Here is a 19,397-nt window from a genome sequence, read left to right as displayed (position 1 = left end):
GCTGAATGTATCAGTCAGCTACCACTGCATTGTAAATACTATAGCACCACCTAGTGGCAGTGTTTGAAATGGTCATGAGTCTAAGGGCTCGTTCACACGTTGCCGTATTGTGGACCGCATTTGCGGATACACGGGCACCGTTCCGTGTGCATTCCGCATCACGGATGCGGACCCATTCACTTTAATGGGTCCGCAAATCTGGAGGTGCGGAACGGAAGCACGGAACAGAACACTACGGAAGCACTACGGAGTGCTTCCTGTCGTTTTGTTCCGTGCCTCCGCATTGCAAAAAGATAGAACATGCTCTATCTTTTTGCGGAACGGAGGGATCGCGGACCCATTCAAGTGCGGACCGCAATTTGCGGTACACAGAACGGGCTTTGCACAAGCCCTAATAGTTCTTTTTCTTTATATACGTACTCTGTCTAGTCAGTCACACAAGCTACGGCATCATAAAAGCATCAGAACATTTTGCACCCCCAGGACTCTTTTAGAGTGCGATTTAGAATTTGCAAAGTGAAAAAAAAGACATGCGAATGTGTTCCAATGGCATGCGTCACTTGAGATCTGCAACCAAAATTCCAACAGATTTGGATATTTTTGGGACGATCATGTCATAATCGGAAGACATCACGTCTGTTAAAGGGCACCTGTCAGCAGATTTGTCCCTATGACACTGTCTGACCTGTTCCATGTGCGCTTGGCAGCTGAAGGCATCTGTGTTGGGCCCTTTAATGCTGCCACGTTCACAAACACGATCCGGGGGGATGCAGTGAAATCTTGTGATCTTTGTTGCACAGCCGGTCGTCATGTAGCCCTGGCTACCCCTGAACACTTTAAATCAAATCCACAAAGGGGACAGATGTATTTAAAGGCCTGCTTAGCCCAGCGTGCCACATCAGCCACGTAGCTCTCCTCGACGCATTTGCAAAATTTGGTTGTCAAATTTTTGATATTAACCATTCTGATATCCAAACTTTCCAGGAGCTGCATGCTACAAGCGGATTCTGAGAAGCTACGACAAGCCTGGATCCAAGCCGTGCAGGCCAGCATTGCCTCTGCCTACAGGGAAATCCCAGATAACTACTATATAGAGGTTGGTACCTGTTTCTCCTGGATGCGTCCTAGACCATGAAATGTACAATAAACACATTGCAAAGATTTATATGACATAAAATATTTCAGACAAATATGAAATTCATGCCAGAAGCATTTTATTACACGCACTTGACTTGAGATGCTACGTTTGCTTCTGTATGGGACATTTCAGTCAGGACTATCTTTGACATAACGTGTATTATTATTCCGTGGTCAGAGACTTGACAGGACAGCATCCCCGTCCACGAGTAGCATTGATTCTGCCAGTGACTCGAAGGAACGTAGCATCAAGGGAGAAAGCATCTTGCAGAGGGTGCAGAGCATTGCTGGTAATTACCAGTGCTGTGATTGTGGACAGACGGACCCCCGGTGGGCCAGCATCAATTTAGGAATCACACTCTGCATTGAATGCTCAGGAATTCACAGGTAGGTCATCAGTTTTATGATTGTAGGGTGTTAATGTACAGAACATAAAGCAGGATCTGTCAGCGCTCCTGACATGGCTGGTTTACTAAATAAGGGTCCATGCACACGTCCGCAAATGGGTCCGCATCCGTTCCGCAATATTGGGAACGGGTGCGGACCCATTCATTGTCAGGAAGGGATACGGAGAGCACACTATGCATCCGCATTTCCGGAGCGCGGCCCCGAACTTCCGGGCCACGGCTCAGCAAAAAAATAGAACATGTCCTATTCTTGTCCGCAATTGCCGGCCAGGTGTATTGCGGATCCGCAATACACTACGGACGTGTGAATGGACCTTAACAATTGAAGAGCATCTTTTATTGGGACTCTGCATTGTGCTATTCCTCTGATATTCAGACCCTGCTCATATAGTGTGCACACTCTTTTGACAAGGAGAATGGTAACACCCAGTTGTCAATGGTTAGGAGGAATAACAGAGGAACTGTACAACACAGAGCTGTAAGAAAGTACGCTCCAGAATTATTTCATGAAGAATGCAATTATTTACTAGAATAGACCTGTCCAATGTGGTGACAGGTCCTCTTTAAGTATATTGACTACAGACATGTATTATATATGGGTTCTTCACCTGTTGGAGTTGTCTCTCTCCATTAGGCCTTATGCACACGACCGTTCCGTTTTTTGCGGTCCGCCAATTGCGGATCCGCAAAACATAGAAGCCGTCCGTGTGCCTTCCGCAATTTGCGGAACGGAACAGGCGGCCCATTGTAGAAATGCCTATTCTTGTCTGCAAAACGGACAAGAATAGGACATGTTATCTTTTTTTTGCGGGGCCACGGAACGGAGCAATGGATGTGGACAGCACACTGAGTGCTGTCTGCATCTTTTGCGGCCCCATTGAAGTCAATGGGTCCGCACCCGAGCCGCAAAAACTGCGGCTCGGATGCGGACTAGAACAACGGTCGTGTGCATGAGGCCTTGAAGGGATTGTTTAATCTGAGACACTGGTAGCATATTGCTAGGATATGCCTCCACTGTCAGATAAGTGTGGGTCCCACCTCTGAAATGGGACCCTTGAAGTGAGCGGAGAGCAGCCGTGCATGCACTGCCACCCTCCAATCATTTCTATGGGACTGCCGAAAATTGCCGCGCTATCTCCGGCGTCCCCATAGAAGTGAATGGAGCTGTGGCTCTACTTGGGCAGTGCATTCCCTGTTCATTTCTATGGGACTGCTGAAAATAGAAGAGCATGCTTGCTTGGCTATTTTCAGAACTCCCATGGAAATGAATGGAGAGCATTCCTCACGTGTGTGATGTGCTCCTCTTCACTTTCGGGGGCACATTCTGCAGACAGGTGGAGGTCTCCAAGGTGGGATCCGCACCTGGAGGATTTTGATGGTATATCCTTGCAATATGCCATCAAAGTCCCAAATGACGCAGCCCCTTTAATAGTCAGCGGGAGGTATGGAAACAGTTGAGCATGTGTGCACAGCTTTTTCCATAACTCCCATAGACTACAGAACAGCAATGCCAATGATATACCCACATAGCAGTGCCAAATGACCCTTCCGAAATGTAGAGTCTTCACCAGTGTTCCAGAAATGAATATATTTGGTAACCGCCCCCCTGACACCTTCTCTTCTGGTTACTCATTTTGGTAGATGATGAGAGGTGGAATCAAGCAGGAGAAATCCTCTAAGGCCTCGTCCACATTTCCGCGTCAGTGACCTGTCCATGAAAAAAAAAGCGTGAAGAATCCTTGATTGGTCTGTTTTTTTCCGTGTGTCATCCGTAATTCACTGACTTTGCTCAGCTGAAAATGAATTTCCAAAGAATCTCCTATTAGTCTTCAGTGAAAAACGGATGCCATACTTGTTGTGTCTGTGATTTTCACGGACCCTTAGACTTCAATGGACATGCTTGGTCTGCATCACAAAGTAGTGCATGCCGCTGGAATTTTTTTACGGACCCGCGGTCAGTAAAAAAAAAATACCGAAATGTGAACAGACACATTCAGTGAAAAACGGAAATGTGGACGAGGCCTCATTAGCTGCAGTCCCCATCACATTAGGGCTGGTGGGTCAGGTGTCTGCATAGAATATTATTCTTTATTCTACATACAATGTCCTCAGGCCAGGATCACTTCTTCTACATGTTCCTCATGAATGGTCCTGTGGAGCAATAACACTCGGACATGTTTCCTTATGTCTTGAAGGAGTCTTGGAGTGCATTGTTCTAAAGTCCGCTCCCTTACATTGGATTCCTGGGAGCCAGAGCTGCTTAAGGTAAGTCAGCATTGTACTGAGCACGGTTTAACTAGAAAATTGGTAAATTCCTCGAGTTTTAACACAACGTCTCTCTCTCTCTGTCACTAGTTGATGTGTGAGCTGGGAAATAGCACAATAAACCAGATCTACGAGGCAAAGTGTGAACAGCTAGGTTTGAAAAAGCCAACACCAGGAAGTTCTCGGTAGGTGTATACAATAAGCGTGCGCTAATTCATTGTATTTGTGTGAGGAACTCTGTTGGTCACTAGGTGGCGCTCACTGTTTCTGAGATTGCATTGTCATGTGGATAGGGGCCTTTACATAGAATTGTATAAAAGTGTATGCCGACTCCGACATTATACTGTATGGCAGCGGTTTCTGGTGGATGCACGGCATGACATTTTCAGCACCTGAAAAGAAATAGAAATAGCCATACTAACAGGACACACTACATTTTTAGTTTTTTGTATTCTTTTTTTCCATACAAAAAAAAAGAGCACTTTGTGTGATGCTGTTTTTGTCGTTTCAGCATTTCACTAGTGCATTTCAGTACCATTTTTGTGGAGTTTTTAACAAATAATGTGCTTTAGAACAGGCACTTTTGTGGCTTTTTTTTTTGCAAGCCATATGTTTTTCTACAGAAAAACTCTATACCTCCTTCTGTTGTCACTTCAAAACAAAAACATGTAAAATACCCATAAAAACACTACCTCTATTGCCTCTTGCTTTTTTTTAGGTCAGGGCTAAAACACCTATAGAAGTCTGTAAGACAAAAATGGCAGAAAAGGAGGCATAAAATGACCTGGAGCCTGCTAATCTATTTCAAAAACACCTCTTACTTACACAAGTGAACAAAATGCCACACAAAAAACAACAACGTATGTTTGTACTGTGTTTAATCACTCCCATAGAATTCCAGCCGACATCTGGAGCCGGAGTTCTTGCATTTAAAAAAAAAAAACACACACAAAAGGCCACAAAAATGTCCAAAAAGCTATGTGTGAAACCACCCTTAAATCAGTTGCAGCCCCCAATGATTTTTAGCTTGTGTGCAAAATTGGAACATAGCTGCAGATTTTGGACCATATTACTGAAGAAATAAAGGAATTTGTAAAGCCCATCCTTTCATTTGCAGAATTTTAGTGCGATATCATATTAGAATATTTTTTTTATTTACTGTGCTGTGATACACAATAATCCGGCACCTCTCTATGTGATCCCGTTTTTTATTCCAGATTAAGGGAATGTTGTACTTTGTCTTTACTGACTAAAGAGTTGTGTCATTTTAGACAGGACAAAGAGGCCTGGATAAAAGCAAAGTATGTGGAGAAGAAGTTCTTGAAGAGGTTGGGAAGCGTAGATGTAGAAAACGAGCGAAAGTCACAGAGGTGGAGCGTGAAAAAATGTCAGCGAAGTAACAGCTCCATAAAAGCTCCATCTGCACGGAGGAGGTACAGGCATGAAGGTGGAAACACATCTCCAGCCATGCTCTCCTCAGGTGAGCCCGCTAGTCATTACCTTCTACCTTCTCTGACATGATACAAAATATCCTAAAGCGTCATTAAGAGATATTACAAAGGTACATTTTTTTAGGCATTTGAGCGGATCAGCCCCCTCCAATGTTGTCCGGAATGGTGCATATTCTGCACCAAACTCTGCGTCCCATTGTTCAAATACATGAGCGTTTTCATTTATGGATTTTTATCCATTTTTTTTTTTTTTATTGCTCCAAAATCCTACCATTTTGTTTACAGCTCCTTTAATGTGCTTCCCTGGTAACTGATACTGCAGTCATACTGCCTTTCAGAAGAACTCTACACGCTAGGCTCAATACCACAACGTGGCGTTGTATGTATGCCACAAAAGAAAAAACAGCAAGAATAGCGACACCACACAATATATTCAAATTATCAAAACACATAGGGGGCCATTTACTATCAGACACACACCACTCTTCTGGCGTATATCTGTCGCAGATTGCAGAGCAAAGGTTATTTGCGTCGCAATCTGCGACTTTTCCCTGCTCAAAAAACGGGAATGGGACGGGCCGGTAGACCCGTCTCATTTATCATTTTCTATGTCTGTTTTAGGAGTGGAAAATGATCTAAATCTATGCCAGGAAGGGAGCTCTAGATGGCGCCTCTACATAACTTAGATGAATCGCCAGCACAAGAGGGATGAAGACCGGTGTCTAAATTCATAAATGTCCCCCATGTTTTTTGGTAATTTGAATACATTGTGTGGTATCGCTATTCTTGGTGTTTTTTGTGCTTTCCAGAAGAAGTAGGAGAAATATGGGAGTATGACTGCACAGGGTTTGTTTGTAGTCTGTTACCATGGAGACACACAAGTGTATATATAGAAGCTGTAGACATGAGATTTTTAATGATGGCTATTTCCAAGTTTGGTTCATAGACTTTTACCTCTCGCTGACTTTATTGGAGAGGTGCTGCTCACGCATGGGGATTTCTCATTCTAATCAGTGTCCACCATAACAGATCTAACTCTGACTGGCCATCAGTGATCTTCCTGCAGGTGTACATGTCAGCAATGTGTACCTCGATGAAAAATGGACAATGGGGCCTAAGTGTCTTCTTTACCCCATTTGATACTGCACATTCGCCCTCTTACTTGTTTGGTCCTGTCTTTACAGCTGCAAAATTGGAGCGTAAATTCCGTCGAGACTCCTTGTTTTGCCCAGATGAATTGGATTCGCTCTTCTCTTACTTTGACACCGGCTCTGGTCCACGTAGTAAGTATGCACTGTTATACTTCACCATCTGCTAAATTCATCTCCATGACTGAATATGTGTCCTGAGTAAAATCTCTCTGGTACGTACGGAAATTATGGCTGTAAATCTATGGGGTTTAGGAATTTTATGGAACTCGTCCATCTTGTAGCTAAGGAGAGATTTTACCCCCGCACATATTATAAATCTTCCCATACTACCATCTATGGAAAATAATAAATGTTTTCTAGTGTCATTCAGTTGCTATAGATGCCACCTTGGCACTTGCTCCAACACGGGCACTGCACAGTCAGATGCTTACTTACCTTATGTCCTAAGTCTTACTTTTCCATTGCTATGGGCAACAGTTTTTATACATGATCCCTTATATGTAGCATGCAAAAGGCGCTAGCGTCTTTGAAGTAAATTTCTCATGTATTATTTTCCCATGTTATTTGATCCCAGTATATGATCATGTACTATAGCCTATAGAATCTGCTTTTATTTCAATTTTTTATTTATTTAAAGGGTTACCTCCCACATTGATGGCATATTGCTAGGATATACCTTCAATGTCGGATAGGTGCAGTTCCCACATCTGGGACCTGGTTCTATCTCCAGAACAGGACCCCCGAAGTGAAGGAGAGCACAACATGCATGCACGGAGTGCTCTCCACTGTTATGGGAGTTTCAAAAAATTTCAGAAGCCCCATAGAGGTGAATGGAGAGCGCACCTCACATGAGTGGCTGCCCTCTGATCTTCCCTATTGGAGTTCTGAAAATAGCCAATTGCTGGCCCAGCTATTTCCAGCAGTCCCATAGCAACTAATGTAGAGGACGCTGTGCATGCGCTGTCCATTCACCAGTATGGGTCTTCTGAAAATAGCCGAGCCTTGGCTGTTCTTGGAACTCCCATAGCAGTGAATGGAGGGCATGCACCGCATGCTTAGTGTTCTCTTCTTCGCTTCGGGGACCCCGTTTTGGAGATAAGAGCGGTCTCATAGGTAGGACCTGTACCTGTGTGTCATCGATGGTGTATCCTAGCGATATGCCATCAATGTCAGAGATGGGAATACCCCTTTAAGTAGTACTTAAAATCCAAATATTTCACCTCATTAGTGATTGCATGAGTAGTTCCATCATCATGCTAGTAAATTACACAGGCAATAGATTGTTTTACTAAATTGATTATGCCCTCACCTTCCTCTTAGGTGCCAACCAGCTTCCTGCGCAGCACCCCCTGCCAGCTGCTCCATGGACTGGCAGTGGCGCTGAGCCCGGTGGGAGCGCTATGCCGTTCCTCCCGGATGGAGGTAAGGTCGGCGGCAAGAGAAAGACATGCATTTACCTATACAAGAGATATTATAGCTATGGTTTTGCATTGCAGAAAAAAAGAGGGTCCATTGTAGACAAATGTAATCTGGTCGGCCATTTAAATATGCCCTTGTGTATGGACTCTTTAGAGCAGCTTAGTTCTCACTACAGCATTTAAGGCTTGACCAACAAACATGGAACTGTGCAATTATTTCATTGGAGCAATTGTTATTTTGCACCTATAGCAACTTGATGACTTGAGGTTGGTTCACACCATGTTTAGCCTTCCGCTGGGCTCTCTGCTATTCTGTCCAGGAAAGCAGATAAAACTGAGATTAGTCCTTAGGACTCCATTTGCCTCATGAAAGTGAATGGATACGTCGTGGTCCAGGTTTGTATACTGTTTGCAGGTATAGAAATGTATAGCCCAGCAGAGGCATAAACATTGTATGCACTAACCCTTGAAGGGAATCTGTCACCAGGGTATTGGACTATTATCTGCAGTAATACATGAGTAATACTGCAGATAAGGAGTCCAGATCGCAATTCTTTAATTGCCTACTACCGTCCCCATCCACCCACTGTAAGCTCTCAAAGCTGCACTGAACTACATTGTTAAAACCACTGCGCATGCGCACAGGAGTCCTCTCCATTATGTTATCACAGCACAACAGTCTGGACTGTGTATGTCAGCGCAGCTTTGAGTGCTGACAGTAGGAAATAAAAAAATAAAGATCTGGACTGCTTGTCTTTAGTACCACTCATGTATTACTGCACATAGTAGTCCAAGATTGTGGCGATAGATTCCCTTTAAACAAAAATTGTCATAAAGTTTGTTCTCTGTAGAGTAATTTTAATGTCAGTATGGTCACAGACAGCGATAGAAGAAAGGGACAGCCATAGCAAAGTGAGTCCCCATTATAGTGCCAGGTCTTTTCACTTCTGGCTGAAGGGCCAGGTGTTTGTTTCTCCCTTTACATCCTTTCAATGACCCGTGGGCCAATTCCTCACCATCTTGCTTGCTAAGGCCTCATGCACACAAACGTATTTTCTTTCCGTGTCCGTCCCGTTTTTTTTTTTTTTTCCCCCCAGACTGTATATGGAACCATTCATTTCAATTGATCCACAAAAAAAAAACGGAAGTTACTCCATCTGAATTCCGTTTCCTTATGTCCGTATTTCCGTTCCACAAAAAAACAGACGTAAACAGAGCCTAAGCAGGACAGGATAGGGGGCTTCGTTCTATAGTCTGGTCTAGGTCCCAGAGGTAGTACCCGCATCTATCAGAGATTTGTGGCATATCCTAGTTAGGGTACTTTCACACTAGCGGCAAGGAACTCCGGCGGGTAAACAGCCTGTCTGATCCGTGCTGCCGCTAGTGCACGCGTGCCCCCAGCGGCAGCATGGCAAACATGCCGAGAGGCAGCCGGAATAAAAGTACGACATGTCGTACTTTTATTCCGGCCGCCTCTCGGCATGTTTGCCGTGCTGCCACCGGAACTCAGGCCCGCCTCCATTATAGTCAATGGGGCCGGAGCTGTAGTCCGGGGGCATGCATGCACTAGCGGCAGCACAAGTCCGACAGGCTGTTCACCCGCTGGAACAGCCTGCCGGAGTTCCTTGCCACTAGTGTGAAAGTACACTTACATAGTTAAACAGATTGAACAAAGACACAGGTCCACCAAGTTCAACCCTTAATTATCACCCTCAATGCTGTTGGCTATTAGATAATCATCTAGCCCCTTTTTTGAATGCTGACATAGTATCTGCCATTACTACCTCTTGGGGTAGGGCATTCCACAATCGGACTACTGTAACTGTAAAGAATCCCTTCCTGTATTGATGTCTGAATCATCTTTCCTCCAGACATAAAGACTGTACTGTAGATATGCCATAAATCAGGGATGGCCAACCTGCTGCTCTCCAGCTGTTGCAAAACTACAACCCCCAGCATGCCCAGACTGCCTACAGCTAGTCAGCCTACAGCAGGGAATGGTGGCAGTTGTAGTTTTACAACAGCTGAAGAGCCGCAGGTTGGCCATCCCTGCCATAAATGTTTCAGATGAGAATACTTCTAGGGCCTGTGAAATTGGTTATATGATCAGCTCCTCGTCCAGTTAGAATATCATTGCCCTTTTTTCTTATAGTTGTCATGTATTCTGCTTGATTTCAACATTTTTTTTGTTTTCCTTCTGTTGGCCCCGCAGGTCTGAGCAGCGACAGCGGTCTGGGGGGCAGCACAGATGGAAGCAATGATGTCCTAGTGTTTGGCTCAGTGGTTGACAGTGTCACAGAAGAAGGTGAGCAGGTTTTTAACTTTTATGACCAGTTTAAAGTTATACCAGCATCTTCTTTGCGTGTGAAGACCTAGGAGTAATACATGGTCAGATAGTGTCACTCTCACCAGAGTAACGGTTTATCAAGTAAAATGGGCTTTCTGTTTCTTCATGTGGCTCCAGGGTGTGAAGTGTCAGAAGAGTCTAGTGGAGAAGCAGAGACAGAACAGGAGCCTTCCGACCCAGAGGACCTGCGAGAGCTTCACCCTGGACTGCTGATGTACAAAGCATCCCGGGCAAGAAACCTGCCGATCATGGCTGAAGCACTTGCCAATGGGGCTAATGTCAACTGGGTGAACGATGAGGATGAGAGCAAGACGCCTCTAATTCAGGCTGTAATCGGGGTATGAATTTACGCTTTGAATATGTAAATGTTATGCCATATTTATGTACCATTACGCCTCCCATTATCCATTGCCGATCTGTAAAGAGTGGCTCTCCCTCTGGAGGACCTGGCTGATCATGCAGACAGCCCATTGATCCTGAACACTGGCTATAATCTGCCACTGGTGATAACAGCTGATAATGGGAACGGACTCCGACGTATCTAAACCAACACTTTCATGTCAAAAAGGAAAACTGCACAAAGATTTCACATTTCGATAGGGCAACACAATACTCTTCAAAAAGAGGTTCTGCAGCTAAGGTTGGACTGTGGCTTCACGCTTTTATAGCCTACAGTGACCTTTACTGTTCTTCTAACTTATAGGAAGAGATACATTATTGGTGTTTTGGAATTTAAGACTTTTGTTAAATTTCATATTTTTCATGGTTTATCCTGACCTGTAACTGACTTAGAGTTTCTCTTTTACCTATAGGGCTCACTGATAGCTTGTGAGTTCCTGCTGCAGAATGGGGCAGATGTAAACCAGACTGATATGAGAGGACGAGCACCTATACATCACGCAACGTATCTGGGGCACACTGGGTAAGTATAAGGTTTGGAACCAAATAATACAAATGGCCTTATGGATTTCAGGCTATTTTGTGCAGGTTAGAACGGTTTTGGTGTCTCTGTTTTTGTTTTTGTTTTTATTGTTTTAAAAAAAAAAAATCTCTATTTTCAGTCAGGTTTGTTTGTTCTTGAAACGAGGGGCCAATCAACACGCCGTGGATGACGATGGTCAGGATCCTCTGAGTATATCCGTGCAGGCCGCTAATGCAGATATCGTCACTTTGTGAGTTCCCTCTTTCTTTGTATTATAGGCATCTCTTTATCTATCTGCACATCATCTCCTGTACTAAGAACCCAAACCCTCTCATTTCTACTGCCGCAGGCTACGACTTGCCCGGATGAACGAAGAGATGAGAGAAGCAGAGGGGCCGTTCGGACAACCAGGTCAATATCCCAGCAACAGTCCAACAGAACAGCAGTACAGGAAATGCATCCAGGAGTTCATCTGCCTTAATATAGATGAGTGTTAGTCAGACAAAGTCCCTCAAGGGGGCACAGCTGATCCCTACTTTTTTTTTATTTCGAACTTTTTCCACTAGCTGCTCTCGGCAACCTTTTTTTGGAAACCTGCATGGGGATTGTCTTCTGGCATCAGGGGAGGGAAGGATCACTTGTGGATCAGGGGCACAACTAAACCAAAATATTTTTTGTTGTTGAAAGGGTTATTACTATTTTTGTCCCTATCACTGCCAGGAGCAAAAGGCAAGATGATGTATTCATGTTTTATGTACTGTTTAGCACTTTTACAAACTGTGATTCTTTTAGATTTTTAAGTTATAAAGATCAGAACAGACACTGAGACGACTGAGTCAGTGGGAGAACCTGCGGCTCTTCTGCCTCTTTAGTGCCTGTCTATTTATTTATTTAGGGGTACAGTTAAAGGGACCCAGCTGAGTCAGTGAAAGGTACTTCTACATTCAGGGACCTTGCTTGCACCAGCTGCCCAGCTTAAGGGGTTTTGTCCTGATGCATTTTAAAGGGGGTCCGCTCTGTCATAACATCTTCCGCTTTAGTGACTGAACGGTGGGGTGTGGATGTCAATCTTGGCGAGTGGTGGGGTTCGGGGCAATTTGCTATAATGCTGCGTGGGTTATCCTTAGCGACCCGCCTTAAAAAGCACTTTTCCTACTCTAAGGTTGTCTATTTCTCGGTGCTTATATTTTACTGTGCTAATTACACATGAATTACGGCTTTCCCGATCCTTGCCTAGATGTGCTGTGCTTTGTCTTAACTTCTTCACTGCCAGAGAGTACATAAGAAGGAGAGAAATACAGGTGACATTTGTGAAGCATTGCTGTGAGCTTGGACATTTATGCTCTGGATAGACTTAAAAAAAAAAAATATCCCAAATATTTATTTTTTTTTAGAGCACAAAATATGAATGGATGCTTGTCTGGGCATCTCTTAAGCCTCTAAAATCCCATTTTTATGGAATTAGCTTTTTCTCTGCATGTTGGCATTGCATTTTCCTCTTGGGTTACTGATGCTCTATTGATTTTTCGCTTTGTACGTGTCTCTCTTACCATGCACAATTTCTCCTTCAGCACTTCCAATGTGTTTCTTTGTCTTTCCCCTACTTCTTGTGTGCCTCTCTCTCTTATCATATCTGGTTCTCGTGGAAAGTAACAGGTTGTCCTGCACCAGCAGTGAAAAGGTTAAATGTAGTGCCTCCTTAAAGGGAACCTGACATCCCGCTGTTCCTTTTTTTTTTTTTTTTTTACTATGCCCATAACCATATTCTGTCATGTGTTTCCCGAGGTGGCCCTTCTTCTGCATTTATGTAGCATGGTTGTTGTGAAAAGCCACTTTATTCCATGGTAAATTCCGTCTCTTTGAAGTCAAGGAGGAAGGATCTTCCCTGCAGCAAGTCATGCTCGCCATGCCCTTTTACCCTTGATGGACATTTTGGACCTGTGTCCACGTCATTTTCCCGTGTCTCCTATTGTTGCGCATGTGCACACTGTCTGAGCCATGGCGCATACGAGGTGAAGCTTGGCTGTATATCGTCTGAATTCACGGTTTCCATAGAAGGAGACACGGTAGGTTGACGTGGACACAGGTCTGAAATGTCCATCAATAGGAAGAGGGCAGGAAAAGGGAGCGACGATCATGACTGCCTTCTTGACTTCACAGAAGGAATTTACATACACGGGGACCATGGAAGAAAGTGGCTTTTCACGACAACCATGCTACACAAAAGCAGAAGGGCCACCTTGGGAAACACGTTATAGGAGTAATAAGATAATGGGCATAGTAAAAAATGGAAAAGTGGAATGTCAGGTCCTCCATGTAGGATACAGTGCACTAAATGAATTTATAAAGGCTTATATCTCTATTTATGCCCTACCTTGCAACTTACCGCGGCACTACCCTCATACTGGACTGGTACATTTGGTGAGTTCTGAGAAGGCTCCGTGGATTCCAGTTGAGGATTAGGCTACTTTCACACCAGTGTTTTTGCTGGATCCGTCATTGATCAGCAAAAAACGCTTCCGTTCTGATAATACAACGATCTGCATCCGTTTATGAACGGATCCGGTTGTGTTGTCTTTAACATAGCCAAGACGGATCCGTCATGAACTCCATTGAAAGTCAATGGAGGACGGATCAGTTTTCTATTGTGTCAGAGAAAACAGATCCATCCCCATTGACTTACATTTTGTGTCAGGATCCGTCTTGCTCCGCACCACATCGTGGACAGCAGCCTTATTCTGTCCACAATGGGGACGCAACCAAACGGAACGGAATGCATTCTGGTGTACTCCGTTTCGTTTAGTTCAGTTTTGTCCCCATTGACAATGAATGGGGACAAGACGGAAGCGTTTTCCCCCCGCTATTGAGATCCTATGACGGATCTCAATAGCGGAAAAGGAAAGCGCAAGTGTAAATGTAGCCTTATTTACCATAGGCGTTCCAAGTTTATTCCCATGTCACCTCTAGCACTATGCAATTCCATTTTCTGGAGAGATCAGGAACATAGAGATGACTGTTAAATATTGGAGTATTAATCTTCACCTGGTCTTGTCCTGCCCATTCATATCTGCTTAAATCATCGGCAGATACCCTTCATCTATTTCCCCAGACTCATCTTTCTTTTCCTTTTGGGAAGAGAGCCAATTTGCATATCTTTTTCTCCATCTAGTCATTTTCTATAACCCTTCAATTCTGTTTTAGTTTTGGAACATCTGATTACAGCCATTGGAATAGCCGTCTGACCTCCCAAGGGTTTATTATCAAAGCACTGGAAAAATATAGTATATGCACCTTAGGTCCGCCATACTTGTACGCTGGACCTTCTCTAACAGCCTCTCAGAAAAGCACAGAAATAAAAATCCATCTAGTATGATTGCTTATCTAATTTTATTGCTCAGTAGAGAACATGCAATAAATTCCTGATCATCCAGTCGCCAAATATGTTGTTCAATATGTGGAAATGGCAGCCATATTACTGTACGTCTCCAAAGGCCTATAACATAAGTAATGAGGAGTTCCAGGTGATTGAAACTATCGCTGAAAAAAGGATTAAGTTGATAGCGTTTATTTTAGGAGGGGAGTGGACAACTATTCAGTCTCGTCTCGAGGAATCCTGACGTTCCTTGACATGTATGCCAACACCAAGACAGCACTGCCAGACAAGAGCCTATTGGCTTCAGCTACTACCAACCACCAAAATAATAGGTGCTAACTTTATTAAAAGTCCAAACATGTAGTACTCTGAACCCTCCTCAGAATTCCTTCTAGAGGTCTACCCTTAACTAATACATTTGCAGATAGGAATTAGTGAGCTTCAAACAGATTACCATTGGCTATATAAGCAGTCAGCAATGCAAATCCAGCAGGTATATAGAACGCAACTCCATTTCCCCTTCTGTGTTTTTCACATCTGTTTCGACCTGGGACTATCAACAAGCAGGTGAGCTTGTATTGGCAGATCTTATTATTTTTATCATGCCTCTGCAACTTAGTACTTTGAGTGCACATGGGTGTAAACTGAAACCCCCCCTGTAGCCTGGTTCATTAACACATGAATATTTACGTGACTATATAATAATATCTCTTTTCATGTATTAGCAAATTGGGGGGTTACAGTGTCTTTTAAGATATTTTTGAGTAGCCCAACAACGAAAAAGAAGTGGCGGAATTGCATTTATTATTTCATCCCACAATTATAATTTTTTTTTTGCGGTTTCTCAATATATTATATGAAACATTAAAAATACCATGTGTCCTGCAAAAAGGAAATCGCTATGTTGATTGAAAAATCAAAAACTTGGTTCTTGGAAGGTGGGATGAAAAAACAAAAAATGTTGCCTCCATAATTAGCTTGGTCCTTAAGGTTGATTTTGCATTACTTGACTACATAGCCAGTGTTACTTAATGGTTGAGCTTCATTTTAAACCCATAATGCATCCTACCAAGACACAAGTAGCCCTCACAGTGAAGGGGGTTGATATTTTTTGGTCAACGCTGTACATTTTATGTAAAGAACAAACAAAAAAACAACTACTATACTTGTGCACTTTTCCTCCTTCCGGTAGTTTGTGAAAATGTAATTTTGTAAGTGATTTTTTTGTACATTTTTATTTTCATAATTTATTATAATATACAGTATGCCAAACAGAGCAGTATAATGTCCACTGATGAATGGTCAATGTCAAGTCATATACTGCTACCTGAGGTCCAAGCTGCTTTATTTTGTAGGATATACAGTATATTGTTTAATGATAAACCCCTATTTAGTTCTAATTGATTTTTTAAACTTTTTTTGGAATTTTTGTATCAGACTCTTGAGTCCACAATTGGGTGGAACTCATCAGGCTTCTATACTACTTTGCTGGTTTCCTGACCTAAGGAAGGACTCTACAAGCTCTGTCACATGTACCTTTGTGTTGTCTCTGTGTCATATGGATGGATGTTACATTGATTTGATTTAGATATATATTTTTTTTTTTTAAGTTAACTTTTTAAAGAATTTATTTGGGAAATGATTTGCTATATATCAGAAATGCAATGTTTCTATAAGGTAATAGATGTTTTATTGCAAATTTTGTGACTTATCTTTTTTTTCCTTACTTTGGTCTTAGAATTATTATTTTTTTTCGCCTGTGTTTTTAAATTCTTAGGAAAATTTACACCCTTGAATATCAGGCACATTTAATAACATGCTGCAAATAGCAAAGTCCCATAGTTCCTCGGGGGCGGCCCTTATAATAAAGACCACCCACAAGAGGTGGTAGCTCCTTTCTTTTGCAGTGTTACTAGACACTTGTTCTGTTTTCTAAATGTTGAGGAGAGTAAGTAATGCACAGAAACCCTGGACGCGCAGCAGACGGTCAGATACTGGATTTTAATATTCTTTTGGGAATTAATAAAAGCAGAAATCTGGTTGGTTGCATTCAATATATGCTATTTGCATGTTATTAAATAAGCTTGTTGATGTTAAGTAAAATGTGAATTGTATATATATGTATACATATATATATTATATATATTGTGTCTGAAGGCTGTAACAGTTATTTTCAATTAGCTATTAAAAATAAGTGACTTTTGTTGAAAATGCAACGCATCAGAGACCTTAGTTCCTGTTCATATCTATTGGTTGTAGATATTTCTCTTCTACCGTTCTCCTGCATATAATACGAGCAGTTACTGTGTGGGTCGAGCCTGTATTCAACCTATTGAAGCCAGACTATTAGGCCTCATGCACGTGACCGTGCTTTAGGTCCGCATCTGAGCCGCATTTTTGGGGTCTGGTGTGGACCTATTCACTTCAGTGGGGCCACAAAAGATGCAGACAGCACTCCGTGTGCTGTCCGCATCCACATGTCCTTTCTGCGGCCCGCAAAAAAAAAATAGAACATTTCCTATTCTTGTCTGTATCACGGACAAGTATAAGACTGCTCTATAGAGGGCCAGAGGTTCAGTTTTGCTAAATGCGGAACACACATGGTCAACATCCATCTTTTGCGGATCCGCCATTTGCGGACTGCAAAACGGACATGGTCATGTGCATGAGACCTTACCCTCATGTCATTGATATATTACAGGATATTTTCTGCGGTCCTCACATTGTACAGCTGCTTTTATGCAGTAGTTACACCTATTATTGCCCACGGAATGGAGTCACTGAACAAAAGTACAAAATGGCTCCTTGGCAGAGTAAAAAAATTATTATAACTCTGCAAAACCAGTGTGAAACATGGAATGTCAAGAAAGATAGCACTTGCCAGAATGTCTGCCTTCATCACCTACCTGATCCCATATCCCAGTTTCCTGTAGGACATGGATATTGGAGTTAAAGGGGTTGTCCGCCCATTAACATTCAATCAGAATAGCATAAAAAACACTTTATAGCAAAACTACACTCAAGTGGTAATTTATTTTTTTAATTTAAAATAGCATAAAAAAGTTAGTCACCTCATTGATCCCCCCCCCAACACTTCCTGGTTCCTCCAGGAAATGAATATTCAGCCAATCACCGATTGAGGCAGGTAACGGCTGTGGCCATTGATTGGCTCAGAAGTCACTAACTGTGTTGAGGCAGAACCAGAAGTAGAGGAGGACATTGTGGACCTGGGAAGCATTGAAAAGAGAGCTGCGGAGAATGGGGATCATTGACATATAAATTGCTTTGAATTTTTTTATTTTCTTAAAGGGATTCTCCGTGCTTTTAAGGTTGATAACTATCCTCAGGATAGGTCATCAATATCAGATCGGTGGGGTCTGACACCCGGCACCCCTGCCGATCAGCCGTATGAGGAGACGGCACACGCAGTGCTCGCGTGCCGTCTACCTTCCCTCTTCCTGTCCGCTGCAGCGGTCTATGGTCTTTGCCATAGACATTAGCGGGGAGCAGGAAGAGAGACGGGAGATAGCATGTGCGCACTGTATGCATCATCTCATACAGCTGATCGGCGGGAGTGCCGGGTGTCGGACCCCCGCCGATCTGATATTGGTGACCTATCCCGAGGATAGGTCATCAATAGTAAAAGCCTGGACAACCCCTTTAAAATAAAATAAAATCATGTTTGGGTGTAGCTCTGCTTTAAAGGGGTTTAAAGTATTGATGGCCTATCCATTTGATCATGGGAAATCTAACTTCTAATGCCCCCCCCCCCTTCCCCCCCCTCCGAGATCATTAGAGCCAAATGTCCTTGGCTCAGGGGTATGCAGCTGTGCCCGGTACTGCAGCTCATTTTCATTTAAGTAAAATAATTGTTTTGCTCAGCGGGGTTCCAGGGGTCAGACCTCTACCAGTAAAATATACCCTATTAGGACTGTTGAAATGATTCCCCCCCCCCCCCCCCAAAAAAAATAAAAAAAATAAACCTTTAAGTCACATTGCCACTTTTATACATTTAAGTGAATTGCTATATTCTACCTACAACCTAAAAAATGACTGTTCTGTGCCAGAGGGACATAAACTTAGAATACCTTATTATATTTGTCCCATGATGAATTTTCTTACATAGTCAAGAAACATTTACAGTGGTCTCTCAAGTTGCAATATTAATTGGTTCTAGGATGACCATTGTTAATGGAGTCCATAAATGCCAACTGGCAATTGGTTCCAGTGCCCAAAAAATGTCAACCCAAGATAAAAGAAAATGAAGATTTAAGGAAGATAAGTAGATAACGAAGATAAAGCCTTACCTTACATATAACATTCAGGAGTAGATGCTGGAAAATGTCAATCACCTTCTATGGTGAGGGCAGAAGCTTCTTCGGGGTGTTGCATGTACATAGGTGTACCATAAAAACATAAATTGGAACAGTGGCACAGGAGGCAGTGCAGAACATGCAGTACCACAGAGGAGCTAGTAGGCACCAAAACACGTATTTTACCATATGGCCATGTTGATTGTTTGGATCTGAGGCATTGTATAGTGAGTCTAGTTTCAACTTACGATGTGCAGTGGCCATGCCTGGTTCCTGCAGCTCTGCTCCCACTGAATTGAGGCTGAGAAGAAGTAACCCAACTTGGCAACTACACACTGTACAACTCTGTGCTTCCAGCTCCGTATACTGTGTTAGTTCCAGTGGCTTTGGCTCCTGCTAGCTGCTGAGCGGTAGGGGGACTGGGTGTCCAATCCCCACCAGTCTGATATTGATGACAAATCCTAGGGATAGGTCATCAATATTAAACTCCTTTAAAACCCCTTTAAAGAGACATGACTTGTTTACCAGCCTATGACATATCATAGAGGCAGACCCGTCACCCATCTAAAGTAGAAATAAAGTCAAAATGATCTGATATCTCATAGGTACAAGG

At 43.0% G+C, this 19,397-nt stretch overlaps 1 protein-coding gene across 4 annotated transcripts in view; it reads left to right on the top strand.

The window, feature by feature from the left end:
- The window catches only part of ACAP3 (ArfGAP with coiled-coil, ankyrin repeat and PH domains 3), a 156,682-nt gene that overhangs the window by 131,699 nt on the left and 5,586 nt on the right, over positions 1-19,397 (top strand). Inside the window, exons 14-25 of one of the 4 annotated variants that reach the window (XM_040427696.1) lie at positions 985-1,096; positions 1,316-1,524; positions 3,740-3,809; positions 3,900-3,994; positions 5,081-5,289; positions 6,445-6,543; positions 7,732-7,833; positions 10,042-10,134; positions 10,294-10,514; positions 10,989-11,098; positions 11,238-11,348; positions 11,448-11,509. In XM_040427696.1, the coding sequence (XP_040283630.1) occupies positions 985-1,096; positions 1,316-1,524; positions 3,740-3,809; positions 3,900-3,994; positions 5,081-5,289; positions 6,445-6,543; positions 7,732-7,833; positions 10,042-10,134; positions 10,294-10,514; positions 10,989-11,098; positions 11,238-11,348; positions 11,448-11,509 (1,493 nt within the window). Of the gene's footprint in view, positions 1-984; positions 1,097-1,315; positions 1,525-3,739; positions 3,810-3,899; positions 3,995-5,080; positions 5,290-6,444; positions 6,544-7,731; positions 7,834-10,032; positions 10,135-10,293; positions 10,515-10,988; positions 11,099-11,237; positions 11,349-11,447; positions 13,659-19,397 lie in introns of those variants that run through there. The other 3 variants (XM_040427715.1, XM_040427704.1, XM_040427726.1) reach the window with 3 other exon arrangements.

Source organism: Bufo bufo, chromosome 1 (genome assembly GCF_905171765.1).
Source record: "Bufo bufo chromosome 1, aBufBuf1.1, whole genome shotgun sequence".
In the NCBI taxonomy this organism is placed as follows: Eukaryota; Metazoa; Chordata; class Amphibia; order Anura; family Bufonidae; genus Bufo; species Bufo bufo.
Note: the sequence above shows the minus strand (reverse complement) of the source record. Positions and strands in the feature narration are given on the sequence as shown.